Genomic DNA, 17,003 nt, shown 5'->3' on the forward strand with positions numbered 1-17,003 from the left:
GTCTTTGATCTTCATCAGTAAGTGCTTCAAGGCCTCTTCACTTTCAACAAGCAAAGTTGTGTCATCTGCATATTGCAGGTTGTTAATGAGCCCTCCTCCAATCCTGACGCCCCGTTCTTCTTCATAGAGTCCAGCTTCTCAGGTTATTTGCTCAGCACACAGATTGAATAAGTATGGTGAGAGGATGAAACCCTGACACACACCTTTCCTGATTTCAAACCACGCAGAGTCCCCTTGTTCTGTTTGAATGACTCCCTTTTGGTCTATGTACAGGTTCCGCATGAGCACAATTAAGTGTTCTGGAATTCTCATTCTTTGCAATGTTATCCATAATTTGTTGTGATCCACACAGGCAAATGCCTTTGCATAGTCAATAAAACACTGGTAAACCTTTCTCTGGTATTCTCTGCTTCCAGCCATGATCCATCTGACATCAGCAATGATATCCCTTGTTCCACGTCCTCTTCTGAACCCGGCTTGAATTTCTGGTGGTTCCCTGTCTACGTACTGCTGCAACTGCTTTTGAATGATCTTCAGCAAAATTTTACTTCCGTGTGATAGTAATAATATTGTGCAATAATTTCTGCATTCAGTTGGATCACCTTTCTTTGAAATGGGCACAAATATGGATCTCTTCCAGTCAGTTGGCCAGGTAGCTGTCTTCCAAATTTCTTGGCATAGATGAGTGAGCACCTCCAGTGCTGCATCCGTTTGTTGAAACATCTTCATTGGTATTCTGTCCATTCCTGGAGCCTTGTTTTTCGCCATTCCCAGTGCAGCTTGGACTTCTTCCTTCAATACCATCAGTTCTTGATCATATGCTACCTTCTGAAGTAGTTGGACATTGACCAATTCTTTTTGGTACAGTGACTCTCTGTATTCCTCCCATCTTCTTTTGATGCTTCCTGTGTCGTTCAATATTTTGCCAATAGAGTCCTTCAAAATTGCAACTCGAGGCTTGAATTTTCTCTTCAGTTCTTCAGCTTGAGAAATGCCGAGTGTGTGCTTCCCTTTTGATTTTCTAACTCCAAGTCTTTGCACATTTCATTATAAAACTTTATTTTGTCTTCTTGAGCCACCATTTGAAATATTCTGTTCAGCTTTTTTACTTCATCATTTCTTCCATTTACTTTAGCTACTCTACTTTCTACAGCAAGTTTCACAGTCTCTTCTGACATCCATTTTGGTCTTTTCTTTTTTTCTTGTCTTTTTAATGACCTTTTGCTTTCTTCATGCATGATGCCCTTGATGTCATCCTACAACTCATCGGGTCTTCGGTCATTAGTGTTCAATGTGTCGAATCTGTTCTTGAAATGGTCTCTAAATTCAGGTGGGATATACTCAAGGTCATATTTTGGCTCTTGCGGACTTGTTTTAATTTTCTTCAGTTTCAACTTGAACTTGTATATGAGCAATTGATGGTCTGTTCTGCAGTTGGCTCCTGGTCTTGTTCTGACTGATGATATTGAGCTTCTCTATCATCTCTTTCCACAGATGTAGTTGATTTGGTTCCTGTGTTTTCCATCCAGTGAGGTCCATGTGTATAAACCTGTTGCTGTCAAGTCGATTCCCACTCATAGTGACCCTATAGGACAGAGTAGAACTGCGCCATAGGATTCCAGGGAATGGCTGGTGGATTAGAACTGCTGACCTTTTGGTTAGCAAACAAGCTCTTAACCACTGAGTCTCCAGGACGCCTCCATGTGTACAGTCGCTGTTTATGTTGTTGAAAAAAGGTGTTTGCAATGAATAAGTCATTGGTCTTGCAAAATTCTATCATCTGGAGAGAGGTGACATCAAAGAGGTGATAGAGGTCTTTTAGGGCCCCCCCTGGGGCAAGGGAGGAGGGTGAGGAGGAGGGAGGAGAAAAGAAGGAGGAATTGGAGGAAAGGGATTGGATTCTGTGAGGGAAGAGAAGCCCGGGGCAGATCGCTAACAGACTCAAATCTGATTCACGTGCTAAGGTTGCCCCCTGTTGACCCAGTTGGGAACAATGGGGAGATGAGCGTGGTCTCCCTTCGGGGCGCCACCCTCCAGCCCCCACAGCGGGTCACAGGAAAGCTCCACAGCTTAAGCCCGGAAGACCTCATTCAGTCGAGTGGCCTCCCGCCTCCCAGCCTCCGTGTCCCCATCAGCAGAATGGGGACAACATAACCCCAGACCCTCGCCCCAGCACCTCTGCCTGGATGTGCTCAAGTGATTCCCACCAAGCTCTACAGGGTGGGAGCTACTGTTACCCCGCTTCGCATAGGGGGAAACCGAGACTCAGACAGCAGCATGAGGGAGGCAGAGGCAGGACTCAAACCCAGCTCCTGGCAGGGGACTGGCCGGCCCCTCCCTCACTGTCCCTGGCACGAGGAGGCCGTGACCAGGCAGCTGGATTAGGCAAGCGTGCCCATAGGGGGCTGGAGGAGGTGCTAAGGTGCTATGGAGACCCCCATGTAGGTGGGAACCCAGGATGTGGGGAGACGGCCCGCAGCACACACATTCCCAGGTTCCAGCCCCATGCCTCCGTTTCTCCAATCCTGTGATTGAGAGAGGTGAGTGAGAACAGCACCAACTCCCTCGTTTGGCATCCACAGATGGTTCTTGTGAACCAAGGCAGTCTCTGACCGGGGAGCCCCTCAGGGCGGCTTCTGTGCCTGTAACTCTCTTTAAATCAGGCCTCCCTCTCTGAACCCGGGCCCCCACGGATTTGGAGGGGCGTTTTGAGATTGGAAGCATTATCCCTTGCTTTCCGAATTCTTCATCTGGATGATTTGTGTGGTCCACACAGGGCGGTCGGTTACCCAGTCTGGCCACACACTCCAGCTATTTAGCCACTGGTTGAAAATCCAACCGAACCCGGTCCCCTTTTATCTCCAGTCAGCTCCAGAGCTCTGCTAACAGCGTACCAAACATGAGACACGATTTCTCTTTGAGGAATGAGTGATATTTGAGATGTATGGATCAGTGAGAAGCCTTGACACCCCGGTGCAGAAACCTGACTGAGGCAGTGGCCTCACCAATGGTCGTGCACATCCCAGGACAGCACCTGGGATGCAGCACCAGAGCCTATACTTCTCCCAGACCCTCAGAGGACTCATCTGGCCTGGACCCCTTGAAGCCTCAATCCAAGGCCCTGAGTCAGGTCTGCTCCTGGCAGCTTGGAGGCCGCCCTGATAGCGGCCACCTGTGCCTTTGTGAATTCTTGACCCCAGGTGCCACTGGGCCCGGAAGGAACGTACCCCAACATCTGCTCAGGTTTCACCCGATCAGGACATTCTTTCCTGGGATCTGGGTTACAATCTTCATCCATCCTTGGAGGTGGCCCATGCACTGCCAACCACCAGACTGGCTTTGGCTAGTTTGTAGTCCCAGGCCAGGGAGACCAGGCCAGGGCTGAGCCACCTCCACTGCCAGATGACCTGGGGTGGGGTGGGGCCTGGGCAGAGGATTCCTTCCAGCCAGCTATGACTTCACTGCTCAGGCCCTTGGCTTCAGGGCACTTCTGTGTTTTACAATTGCGGAGACCCCCAAAGGACACCCCAACCCAAGTCTCAGGCTCCCTTGGAAAGAGGGGGTGCATCCCCTTAACCCCCTCTGCTCTGCAGAGCCGGCCGCAGACTGAGGACCCTGAAGCCTGTGATGGATGAAGCCAGGGCACAGGGACCTAGATGGGGTGCTGGTGGGTGTGCTGGGGCACAAAGGGGCAGGGCTCAAGGTGGGAGGAGCCTATAATGTTCTTGGGTATACAAACAACATGCAAATATGCAAAGTATGAAAGGAATGCAACTCATATGTAAAGGTCATGCTGCTGAAAGCAAACATATGAAAAGCCATGCAAATGCCTCATACATTCAATCAAAGTAAAGTCAAATGTGAGTCCTGGACAGGCCAGGAACATGCAGGCAGGTATCATGGGGCTGGTGGCTCCTGGCCAGAGGCAGGATAGAAGGCAGGAAGGGACAGGAACTGGTTGAATGGACACAAGAAATACCGGGTGGAAAGGGGGAGTGTGCTGTCACACTGTGGGGATTGCAATTAATGTCATACAAGAATATGTGTATAAATTTTTGTGTGAGAAAGTAACTTGAGCTGTCAACTTTCACCTAAAGCACGATAAAAAAAATCAATCCAATTTAAGTTTTCTTTAGCTCAGAGTATTAAAATTATGCTTAAATTTCATTGTCAGAGATAAATATTTCCTCTTTTGTAGAGCTTCTTGACCAAACCCCTCTTCACATTTCTTTAAGTTTTGTTATGTTTCCTTTAAAATTCGAATTTAACCAAATAGGCTGCTTTTTCTGATTCAATGTCAATACTTAGAATTAATGGGATTACCTCTTTTGAAAAGAAGGCAACTATGCCCTAGCAAATTCCCAAGTATTTTACTCTGTAAGTCTAAAAAAAGTTATCTTGTTGAATGGGTAATTTGAGACTGCAGAGTATGTAAGAAAATAATGGTTAGCAAGTGGGGCACCAGAGATATTGAATGCAGCATATGTAATTATCCCAGAGTTTATAGATTTTCCAATAATTTTAAAAGGCCATCTTGAAAAATAATACAAAGACTGAACAAGAGTATAAAATAAAGATAGCAACTAGCATGGGCTGCTGGCTCTCTCCTCAAAACCCAAACTTAAACACATTGCAAAAGCTAGAGAAAGCTTGCTATATCTGTCAAACAAATATCAACACTAATGATATAAAATAGCACCAAAAATGAAATACTTGGGTATAAATATAACACAACAGATGCAGGATATATATTATGAAAATTATAAAACATTGGTGAAAAAAATATTTAAAAATGGAAAAATAAATGGAGAGATATACCATGATCATGGATTGGAAGACTCAAAATCGTCAAGATGTTAAAGCTATAGATCCAACACAATCCCAATCGAAATCCCACAGGCTTTTTTTTTTTTGCAATATCTATCAACAAGGTGACTCTAAAACATATATGGAAAGGCAAAGACAATACTCACCCATTTCAAGATTCATTATAAAGCTACAGCAATCAAGAAAATGTGGTACTGGTGAAAGGAAAGACACATAAATCAATGGAAAAGAATAGAGAACCCAGAAATAGATGCATACAAACATGGCCAATTGATTTCTGACAAAGGTATAAAGGCGTTTTTTGAAGAAAGTGTAGTTTTTCAACAAACGGTGTAAAAAATGTAACTTGACAACATACCTCACATCTTATATGAAAATTAACTTAAAATGGATCACAGACCTAAACTAAAACTCTAAAACTTTTAGGAGAAAATATGTGTGATCTTGGGTTCGGCAAAGATTTTTTAGATTTGACACCAAAATCACAATCCAATGATAGCTTGGACTCTATCAAAATTTTAAAGTTTTGCTCTGTGAAAGACACTATCAAAAGAATTAAAAAAACAAAAAAATCATGAGTGTGTGTGTGTGTGTGTGTGTGCGCGCGCGCGTGTGTGTGCGTGCCTGGGCCTAGGGCAGGAGTGCAACAGCAATGATGGTCAACACACTGACTCCATTTCCTGCCCTGAGCCCTTGGACCCATGGCCATACCTGCCCTTAGGTTCCGGGTCCCCAGCCCCAAGTCTCCAGGCAGAGGAGCTGTTGCTCCCAGATTTAGGCCAGGGGCAGGGATCTCTGACTCTCCCTGCAGCCTCCCAGCGCTGAGCCCTCTGCCCAAAGCTGGCAAGAGACCCGTGCAGCCACTAGAGGGCGAGGGTGAGCATGATGCGCATGTGGGGTCCTCTTCGCCCTAGGGCCATCCTGTACCTTATCTCCTGGTGCCCAGACAACCTGCCTGTGCGCGACCCCCATCCCCTCGCCCTCAGGGTAAGCTTCGGGCACAGAGGGTACTAGTCAGGGGCAGGTATGGCGTATCACAGCAGTGGTGGCCCCACAGAGCTGCAGTGTCAGAGGCGGGTGTGAGGAGAAGTAGAGGCCGCCTGGTTGAGGGGACCTGGGAGGCAGAGCTGGAGGGGCACAGGACCTTCCCTGGGGCATGTGAGGTGACAGGACACATTAGGGCCACTCTGGGCCAGGCGTCCCAATCCACATGCACTAATCTGGTACCTTTCATGTGGGAGTGGAGAAGAAAGAAGAAATGTCTTATTTTTTAAAGTTCAAGTAAGGGAGGAACCAGCAGGGACGCTGAGACGGGGACCCTCCAGCCAGCCTGTGGGGCCACATGGGCGACAAGTGACTGCTCAAGGGTGCAGAAAGGGCTTGGGAGTTTATTGACTCTTGATAAAACTTCAACTGGAGATGGTAGGACTTGTATTAATGTAAAAAAAAAAAAAAAAAAAAGTGCAAGACCAGTCACAGTAAAATCCTGAAATGGGTAATGGTGCTCCTGGGAATGAACCGGTGCATCCCAGCTGCTGTGCTGGGCTCATATGCCAGCCATCCCTGAGCAGCTCTGGTAGTAAAAACGCATCAAAATCAAAGTTAGTCAAAAACTTTAATGAGAAAACTGTGACAAGTCCTAGAGGGAACAATTCATAGTCTTATCACAAAGTTGATATTTAAAAAAATGAACCGAATTGGGAAAAGAGCAGTACTTTAGCCCGCTTCACATGGGCTGGGATGAAAAAGGACAGACGAGGATGAGGGCAGGACAAGGCAGGAGCTGTGGGCCGGGATGGAGCGGGCGGCCACTCCTTGCTGGTCTGGGTTCTGAGGTAATCAGCTGCACCTGGAGTGGGGACGGTGCCAGGATGCTTTTCTGCTCTGTCCCCAAAACTTAATTGGATGCGTCTGAGTGGACACTCCCTGGATCTCCAGCAGGTGACGTGATGGACAGTGGGGGGGCCTTGCCAGCTGCCCCTGGGCTGGAAAGAAACAACAGCAGCGTCAGCGGTGGTGCAGCTGTGGTGACTGCAGACCTGCCCTGCCCTCATCCCAACATTCAGGCAGGACCTCCAGGAGGGAAGAGACAAAGGCATCATAGTCCTGGGCTCACGCCCCAGCCTGCCACTTGACCCCTTGTGACATGGACATGCTTCCCTGGCAGCAAAGCTGAGCCTCCAACAGCTACCCCTGTGGGGACTTTGCAGGGAACCTATGTGGCACTGCTGTGGCAGCTGGGAGGGGCCAGAAGTTAGGCCTGCAGCCAGTGGGGCCAAGGAGGGTCTCTTGGAGAGAGGTTCCAGGTGGAGTGGTGGTGCCCCCACGTCTGGTCTGCAGTGCAGGGACAGTGAGACTCACACTGTCCAACCTAGGTAGTTTGTCCGGTCATGTCCAGGCTGGGCCCTCACACACCCACTCTCCACAATGATCATCCCCATCATCCCCGAGGCTGGGGAAAGGGGGCAGCATTAGGCCCCAGGTTCTCGATGTTTGCTCTTGGCGAATCCTTGGTCCGCAGCACATACCTGTGCATGGATCGTTCACCTCCCACATGGCACTGACAGGGGCAGATGCCACCCCCCTCCCCACATGGGGCTCGACTTCAGGCTCCCTCTGCTGGGGTTCCATGGGTCTCTAGCACCCACCTGGCACCCACACCTCGACCTCAACTGCAGCCAGCATCAGGAGGAGACTGGACACCAATCAGGCCAGCAGACCCAGCCCAGCCCCTCTGATGCGTCTGCTCAAGTGATGTGGAGGCAGAGTGCCGCCTGCCCCCAGCGGGAGTTGTACTGTGCCCTCTGGACAGACGCTTGAAGCCAGGATGGCAGGATCACAAGCCATGTCCCAGAAGAGGCGACAAGTGGGTGAGGGGAGAGGGTGGCTCTGTGTACGCACCCACTCATTGGATTGGGAAGGAGTGGCTGGAGATAAAGACATTCTTAGGAACCCCAGAACTAAGCTGTGGTTCTGGGCAGGGGTGGGGTGGGACACAGCTATGAGCAAGGAGGACCAAGTCAGAGTAGGACGCAGGTGGATGAGCAGGCACTGGAGTCCTGGCACTGACGGCTCACTGCAGGGGTGGTTGGACCCTGGCCTCACCATCTGGGAAGCCCTGGGCCCACTGGGGAAGGCTCCGGTGCTGACGGGGCCTCATTGAGCTGGCTGGGGTGATACTGCTGAAGCTTTTCGCAGGCATATTTACACCACTCTGCCCCTACCACTCATTATGGGTTGCGGGGTTGCTATGGCAGCTGGACAGACAGAAGTCGGAAGACCCGTCCTGGGCCAGGCTGGTGGTGGTGGAGCAGGATTGGTGGGAGTCAGTCTGGCAGTGTCGATCAGCAGTTCTGAGGCCCCCAGGGGCATGGCCAGGCCTTGCTGCCCACTCAGATCTGAGGTGGGCACGTCACACCTGTGATTGTGCATCATCTTCAGGAAATTCCACATGGGGTCCCACCTGGCCCCTCAGTTGACATCTGAACCCCACTCCCAGCCTTCCCTGCAGTGAGGGCCAGGACCCTGTGGGCTCCGCAGGAGACTCAGGAGCCCCAGGGACCGTGGGAGGACATGGGCTGCACATCGGCTGCAAAGCCCTGCCTGGCCCTGGCCTGCCCAGTCCACTGCCCAACACCCTTGAGAATGTCCCAGAAGGGCACACCCACCACCACACCAGTCTTAGTTCTGGCCATGCTGGGCTCCCAAGGCTTCTTGTTGGAGCAGTGGGACAGCTGTGCTGGCATACGTGGCCCTCCCAGCCCTCAAAAGTGGCCGGGGACAGGGCTGGGCTGAGTAAGGCCTTGGGGCTCAGAAACGGCAGGCAGACCCCTTGCCCAGGCAGTCGGTGCCGAAATGTGGCTCCTCTTCCCCGCCCCCTCCCCCCCCCACAACGGCCTCCTTTGCTCAGCAATCACAGACAGCAGACATCTCTGGCAGGGGGCCCTGTCCTGGCAAGAGGGGGTAGGAGGGGACAGGTCTTGCAGAGGTGGGGTCTCTTCACTCAACCCTCCAGATACCCCCAGAGCTTCACTACAAGGCAGTTATCACACCTCAGATCCTGCCCAGGGCCTGTAGCATTGCTGGCTGCTGAATACTTACAGGGGAGGCAAGGTGGCTGAGGACCGAGATCTCCACTCTCCTGGGACTGAGGCTCACCTGTGACTGACTCAGCTGTGACTGGGACCCGGGTCCTGCCTTGGGGTCACCGATGGAGGCCAGTGCTAGGAGGCTCACAAAGGTATTCCCGGGACTGGTCAGTGAGAAGGAGCCGGAGGAACCTGTAACAGTGAAGGTGTCAGGACAGGTATCACAACCTCCCAGGTGGAACCTGTCCTACACCTTTGCTGGGAAGAGTCAGTAATAGTTCTGACACAGACAGTCTGGTTAGTCAGGGAGGTGGCAGGGCCGGGTCACATGTCACCTCCCACTGCCCCGCAGGTCCTTCTTCTCAGCATTGACGTTCCTGTCCCCAAAGGGCCCACACAGCACATCTCCTGATTTGGATGAGTCTTTGCACTATGATGGACAGAGGCTTGTGAGGGGAACACAGTCAGGGAGCTGTGCTAGTAGGGTAAGGAGTCCTCACTCACCAGAGTTGGGCATCAAGGGGCAGCTGGCTTTGTGCCCTAGAATGCCAACTTTGGTGGCATCCACCGACGTTTTAGACATGTAAACGCTAGCCTCTTCTTGCGAGTTCCCCATGCTTTTTATACCGGATTCTTTTGTTGCCAAACCAGTTGGAGACCTACAGGCACACACAGCAGTCACTGGAAGAGTGGACTCAATGAGGAAGTAACAGAGGTGAACACACCGTGGGCTCCCCTCAAAACACCCGTTATTCCCAACAACTCTTGATCCTGGCTGGGCCCGGGACATGTCCGCATTGGGTCACTGAGGACACCCTGGGGCTGGCGTGTTCTACAGGACATGGACAAACAGTACTGCCTCGGAGACCAGGTGCTGCTGGAACCTGGAATGGGAAAGGAGCGGGAAGGAAACATGGATGTCTGTGATAGGTGCTGATAAATGGCCATCCACTCCCTGCAGGCGGCAGACAGCCAATTAAATTATGGACCCACTCCCAGAAACCCCCTTCTGGGAACCCAGTCGAAGAAAAGAACGCGACTGAGTCCAATGCCTACCACGTGATAACAAGGACGCATGCTGGTGGGTAGTTGGAATGTGCCAGCACTGAGGTAAACACCTCACAGATGACTTCACCTAACCTTCAGGCTACCCAAAAAGAGCTGTGAACATTCACATTCTACAAGAAAAGAGAGCCTCAGGGGTGAAGAGCTGGCCCAGGGCCAAAATGGGGTCTGACCTCAGGTGGGCTCCAAACCTGTGCTCCGGTCCCTCCAGGGCAGGGTCCTCACCCTTGGCACCAACGACATTGCCAGATCTTTCTCTGTGGTGGGGCCGTCCTATGCACTATTGGGTGTTGAGCAGCATCCCTGGCCTCTACCCACTCGATGCTAGTAGCACCACCTCAGTTGTGACAACCACAGATGTCTCCAGATATGGCCAGTGTTCCCTGGGGCAGAGTAGCCCAGGAGGGACCCCCTGGCCTAGTGCCTTCCTACAAGCAGTGAGATGTCCATGGTAGCCCACACAGGGCTATCCATGTACAACTGCAAACACCTCACTATCCCAATGAAACACACACTGAAGTTTCATGAACAGAGGTAACACAGTTGAGTTACGGTGGTAGAGTTACAGATGACTTTTTCTCTTTAAAATTTTAGAAATATTCTAACCATAAAAAGAAAAATCACCTGTATGTGTGCTCCCTGTTCATAAACTAGTGTCTCTTCCCTGCCTGCTCCTGAGCATGAGGTGACCTGCCCTTACCTAGCCAGGGATAAGCGCTTGGTTTCCATTTACCTCTAAAGAATGTGCCAGAACTTCTTTGTGGAATTAAGTTTGTGAAAATGAACAAAGCTAAATTCAGAAGAATGGCTGCAAAACACATTTTCATTTTCAATTCAATTGGAATTTTAGAGGGACAAACTTTCTACCTGGCGAGTTGGGGGTAGAAGTCCAAGTGATTGGAAAGCTGGTCCCTGGCCACGGCCCACCTCTGTGGACAGAGTACCCCAGTACTGACCCAACTCAGACCTTCTGTGCACCTGGCTGGATGGAGACCAGGAACCACCGGCCCCAGACAGTCGATGGCTATTGGCCCTGGTTATTCTGGCAAAACCAGCTGCAGTTGCCCAGATGTCTGCCTGTAGCCCCAACCTGAAAACTTTGGTGGGCCTCACCCTTGACACCCCATCCCCCAATTGTGATCTCCCTTCCCCCTTTACCTTCTCCTTAGGTAAACCTCACAACATGCACAACATCCAACTCCCTAGAATGTCTCAAAGGAGCCCTGGTGGAGCAATGGTTAAGTGCTTGGCTGCTGACAGGTCACTAGTTGGAACCCATCAGCCCCTCTGTGGGAGAAAGATGTGGCAGTCTGCGTCTGTAAAGCTTATAGCCTTGGAAACCCTATGGAGTTTTACTCTGTCCTATAAGGTCACTGTGAGTTGGAACCGACTTGATGGCAATGGGACCATTCATGGACAGAGCTTGACTTGTGGAGTACAATACTCCACACATGCACCCTCAGGGGGTCCTCATGCTCCCCATGCATCTTCTCAGGGGGCACTCACACTCCACTTGCATCTCCTCAGGGGGTCTTCCTGCTCCACACACACGCACTTGCTCAGGGGGTCCTCACATCGCATATGCATCACCTGAAGGAACGCTTACTTGAGGCCTCCTGGTCTATGCACTTCCCTCCATCCGTCTCACAGATTGGGGGGAGAGCACCTACTGGAGCCCACAGCTTACAGCGCAGTGCCAGGATCTGCGCCCAGCCTGGCTGACTCTGAGCCTGGACACTCGGCTCCTGCCCCATCTGTCCACACATTTAATTAATCCCTGGGTGTCCTCATTGGACCTAACTGTCCTCCCCTTTGAAGTACAGCTGGCAGCAGGGAGGCGTGGCAGGGGAGGACCATCACCTGGGAGACCGTGATGCCACCCTTCCTGGCCAACTCTTCTTTGGCTTCTTTGCTGGGATAAGGGTTGCTCAAATGGGAATAAAAATACTCATTCACCACCTCTGTGGCCTGCTTGCTAAAACTCCTCCACTTATGCCTGCAAAGACAGATGCCCCAGCCAGTGTTCATATGCTGGGACTCTTTAACAGTGCCCTCCCACCCCCCTCCACCCCCCACCCCTGCCCTGGCAGCAACCACACTTCAGAACACCTTCCAGAGACATGGTGGATTACAACACAAAAGAGGATGTAGAAGGTCTACAGCCATGGCTACAGCCAGAGTCCCTGGACGGGCTCACAGGTCCCCAGGGCTATCTGATTCCATTCATCTTCCGGAGGGCCAGCCCTCACAGCGTTCAGGCAGGGGTGTGGAGCCTGAGCTGGCATCGAGGAACCGCGAGTGCAGGGTCATCACAGCCTCGCAGGTGCTATGCTTCAGCTGCATCTGAATGGCGCTGAACTTGCCGTGGATGACGCCGACCACGTGCTTGATCTCCTTGGGAGAGACAGGCTGCATCCTGCTTTGCTCTCGGAGGAGGTTGGTGACGTGCGTGGTGAACTCACGGCAGGCCTTGGGCGGGGACACAGATAGTTGGCCTGTGACAAACCAGCAGGGTGGCGAAGGGCAGCAGATCCACGCCAGACCAGCCACCTGCCCACCCCTTAGTGGCCCACATACAAGCTGGGAAGTAAATGAAAGGAGCTTTACCTAAGATCTGCCACCTTTGTGGTTAGACTCATTGCGTGTACTCCCTGCTCTTTGCCACAAAAGAAAGGCGGTTAGTCGTTCCACAGTTTGCTTTGACAAATGCGCATTCACATGATAGAAACACTTCCATGCAGAAAGATCACCTGTTCATATTTCTCTAGCTCAGAGTGGTATATCTGTCAGATCTGGGACAGCTTGGCCCTGTAGTCAGAGTGCTCAATGCTATTGTCATTTGGACAGCCACCTGGTGTCGCTGTGCCGGCCACGGCTGGTCCTCCTCTTCCTCTCCTCTCCGGCCTGGAGACGACCTGAGCCAGCAGCATGTTATCTAACCTCATGAGCTGAGCGTCCGGGTGGGGGGTGGGGGGTCCTCTTCCTGAATGCCACGAATGCTTAACGCTAGATAAGAGAGAGGAACAAATCAGTATTCGTTTTCTGGACAGAAAACAGAACACAACAAAACATGTTCTGGCACTATGAGCACTTTCAGGGATGAGTATTACTTCATTCATTACCAAATTTGGTAACAGACACTGAGTAACCCACCCCCACACTGGCCCAGGTGCCACAGTCCAGTGGGACAGAAAGGCAAGGCCACAACTCTGGACAGGCACGTGGGGAGAACTCCACCAGGGAGGGTGGAAAAGCAACATCTAAGGGATGGGCAAAGAAGATTGAGAGTTATCAGGTAAGTCACAGAAGGGCCAGAAAAATTCAGAGAGGGGTGAATAGCGTGGGTCTAGCCATTAGGAGAGTGTTGTTAGCCTCTACAGAAGCAGCTGCAGGGGTCAGTGGGGTGGAGAGCTGACTAGGAAGCTCCCAAGAATGTGTGGGAGCTGGGCAGCCCAGGGCAGGAGGCAGCAAGGGTCTGGCCCAGGGAGGGTGGTTTCGTGGGTGTCCGTGTTTGGTTTGGTTCTCTAGCGATAGTGAAAATGGGCGCGGCCCACAGCGAAAGGAGCCAGATGAGGGACTGGTGGACGACTGGGGTGGGGGGGTGCGGTCCTGAGGAGATGGAGTCTGGGGGCGAGGGAAGAAGGTGATTATGGAGATGTAGTTCTGACTTTCAGGGAAACAGTGTGAAGTGTTCTTGGAAACAGTCTCTCTTATCAACCACTCACTACTAACTGACTGAAGTGCCCAAATAAAATTTCAGTTTAATCATATCACATATATATATATATTTACAGTCAATAGTCACTTGTCCCTTTCTTGTTCCCTACATATAGATTAACCTTTTCTGTCAAAAACTCACTAGCCAAAAGGGAAGGAACTCAGGAGACATCTTTGTAGGAATTTCCTTAGAAATATCCACTTTAGCAACTAGTAAACCTGCGACAAACCGCATAACCAGCAGTTTGGACTAAAGAAACACCCTAGCATATCCAGGGTGTGCTCTCAAAGCTGTACTTACCTGATGTAGAACAGCACCCTGACCTCGCCGAGATTTTGCGTTACTCAAAGTTTGAAAAAGCAATACTGACTGAGAAAAGTGAGACGCACACTCGGTTCATGTCTCAAGCAGAGTGGGCTAGAAGGTCGCAGAGGGGCCCAGACTCACGCACAGGAGCCCAGGATACAGTGAGCACACACAGCAATTACAGCGACCCATGCTAGCAACAGCCAAAACAGCTAACACATGCGATCACAGCACATCCATAAATAATGTTATAAAGCCACCAACAATCACAGCTTCAGGGACTTTTAATGACGTTATGGATGTTTTAGTGCCCTATTTCTACCATAACAAATCACCACAAACTTAGTGGCTTAAAACAACGCAAATTTATTTTCTGATAGTTCCTGAGATGCGGGTCTCACTGGGCTAAAATCAAGGGTCTGCAGGGCTGCATCCCTTTCTGGATGCTCCAGGGGAGAATCCATTTCTTTGCCTTTTCCAGCTTCCAGAGGCTGCCTGTGTTCCTTGGTTCATGGCCTGCTATAGTCGGAGCCAGCAACAGTAGGTGGAGTCCTCATATCACATCACCCGGATCTCTTCTGCCTCCCTCTTCCACTCTTAAGGACCCCATGACTACCCTGGTCTCAACCAGCTCATCCAGGACAATCTCCTGATTTTAAGGTGAGCTGATTAGCAACCTCAATCCCCCTTTGCATGTGAGGTACCTTATTCACAGGTTCCAGGGATTAGGACATGGAGATCTGTGGGGGCCATTATTCTGCCGACCACAGAAAGTTCAAGATACAATGCTAGGTGAATAAAGCAGATCACAAAACTGTTTCTCAGCTCAGTCTAATTTTCTCAGGGCATATATGACGTGGGTGTGTGGCGGGGAGGGGTGTAGAGAAGCACAGAGGGGCACAAATCAGACAGATAGTAGCCCAGAAAACAGATTGGAAAGTAACACACCAAAATATGAACCAAGCCCTTTTCTAGGTGATTTTTCCTTATTGTGTGTTTTCCTGTATTTTCTATAACCTGTATGTGGAATGGGGACATCTGGGCATACCCCTGTGAGGCTGAATACATCAGAACACACCCTCAGGCTGTCTTCTCAAATATCACTCAGCATCAGCCCTAATTCTCCGCAAAAGCACTTATCTTCCAGCTACAACCCTATGAAAATCTATGCTGCTGGCTACTCTGGCCCTTGACCGCAGGGTTTCAGAGGCGCCCGTCCCTGATGCCTGGCGGGCTGCACTTCCCCAACATCTGACACCAGGAACACTCGTTGTTTTATGCTGTCCTCAGTCCCTCTTTCTGGAAGTCCCTTTATCAGGGAGCCACTGGGCGCCAGTTTGGAGACCCCCTTCTTTGACAAACTTACTTCATCTAAAGGAAGAACCAGCTAGAAACTTCCGCTTCCAACCACCGGCCACACTGAAGATCCGATGGCCCAGCCCGCCACAGCGATGTTCACGGTGCCGCTGACTGGTCAGTGACATAAACTCCGAGATTACCCTGCACTTGCTCCTTGTTAAAGATCCCCTCTCCGCCCTCCTAACTTCTGCTAGCACAGCATGGATCTCTTTTTCTTCCTAGTCCCTGGTTCCAGATCCATTGATCCTGCCTCTGCAGCCTCCCTTCCACTCATCCCCTCCCTCATTAACTGTGAAGCAGCGAGAGGAAACCCTGTCTCTCCCTCCAACCTGTCACACACTCACATGACTGCCCTCAGTGCTGGGCTCACTGTGCTGTTCTCGTTCTTTCCTTCAAAGGACTTCGATGATGTCTGGCACCCACAGAGAAGGCCCAGATCTGTGATGTGGCACATAGGGCCCTTCCACTCCTCCTTCCAGGCTCACCTTAGTGACCTTCACCCTCCAGGCCCCTGCAGCCCTGTGGTGAGCAGGACAATGCTCTACTCACTGTCTCTATTTATTTAGTAGCTACTTCCTGAGTGCTGCGGATCCCAGTGGGGTCAGGAGTGGGACCCGAGCATGCACAGGAACCCATCCCTTCCCACGGGCCGGCCTCGCAACACACTCTGACACCCGCTGGAGAAGCCATCTCCTACCTTCCATTATGGGTTGAATGGAATTAAAGAAAGGAGTGGCTAAGGTCTGGATGAGTGGCTTAAAGAAAGTGTGCATGTCCATGTGTGCCCATGCGTGTTCATGTGTGCGTGTATTCACGTGTGCGCGTGCATCTGTGCGTGTCCGTGTGCATCCACGCATGTGCGTGTTTGTGTGTGTGTGCATGGCATTCTCTTCTTCCTTTATTCAACAGCAAACATTCGAGAGCCCATCGCAAGCCAGATACCACATGAGGTGATGGAGATATTTTTACCTTTACAAAGTACCTGTGCCTTTTCTCACTGACTCCTCACAGGTATGTGCTGATATGTTTTGGGGGGTGAGGTTGGGAAGCCTATTAACATTGAAAAAGTGCATATCCTTTCATCACCAAGTTCCACTTCTGGAACTGATCCTGCAGAAATTTATTTATGTATTTATTTTGCCACGTATCTATTTTTTTTTTTAATTGTGCTTTAGGTGAGAGTTTATAGAGCAAATTAGATTCTCATTACACAATTGATACACATATTGTTTTGTGACATTTGTTGCCAACCCAGCAATGTGTCAACACTCTTCCCTTCTCAACCTCACCTTCCTCATTTCCACTCGTCCAATCTTCCCGTCCCTCCCTGCCTTCTCGTCCTTGCTTTTGGGCTGATGTGCCCATTTAGTCTCGCATACATGGTTGAACTACGTGCGTTATTTTGTTTTATAGGCCTGTCTAATCTTTGGCTGAAGGGTGAACATCAGGAGTGACTTTAACACTGAGTTAAAAGGGTGTCCCGGCACTATACTCTCGGGGTTTTTCTATAGTCTCTGTCAGACCAGTAAGTCTGGTTTTTTTTTTTTTTTTTTTTTGAGTTTGAATTTTGTTCTACATTTTTCTCCAGCTCTGTCTGGGACCCTCTATTGTGATCCCTGTCAGAGCAGTCGGTGGTGGTA

At 50.6% G+C, this 17,003-nt stretch overlaps 1 protein-coding gene across 1 annotated transcript in view; it reads right to left on the reverse strand.

Moving 5' to 3' along the window:
• Window positions 1–17,003, reverse strand: part of PBX4 (PBX homeobox 4) — a 52,833-nt gene that overhangs the window by 3,297 nt on the left and 32,533 nt on the right. The window contains 8 exon segments of the mRNA XM_023738790.1: window positions 6,543–6,812; window positions 8,986–9,107; window positions 9,420–9,532; window positions 9,534–9,574; window positions 11,841–11,979; window positions 12,262–12,449; window positions 12,731–12,940; window positions 12,943–12,986. Coding sequence (XP_023594558.1) covers window positions 6,543–6,812; window positions 8,986–9,107; window positions 9,420–9,532; window positions 9,534–9,574; window positions 11,841–11,979; window positions 12,262–12,449; window positions 12,731–12,940; window positions 12,943–12,986 — 1,127 coding nt within the window.

Source organism: Trichechus manatus, unplaced genomic scaffold (assembly GCF_000243295.1).
Source record: "Trichechus manatus latirostris isolate Lorelei unplaced genomic scaffold, TriManLat1.0 scaffold00122, whole genome shotgun sequence".
Taxonomy (NCBI): Eukaryota; Metazoa; Chordata; class Mammalia; order Sirenia; family Trichechidae; genus Trichechus; species Trichechus manatus.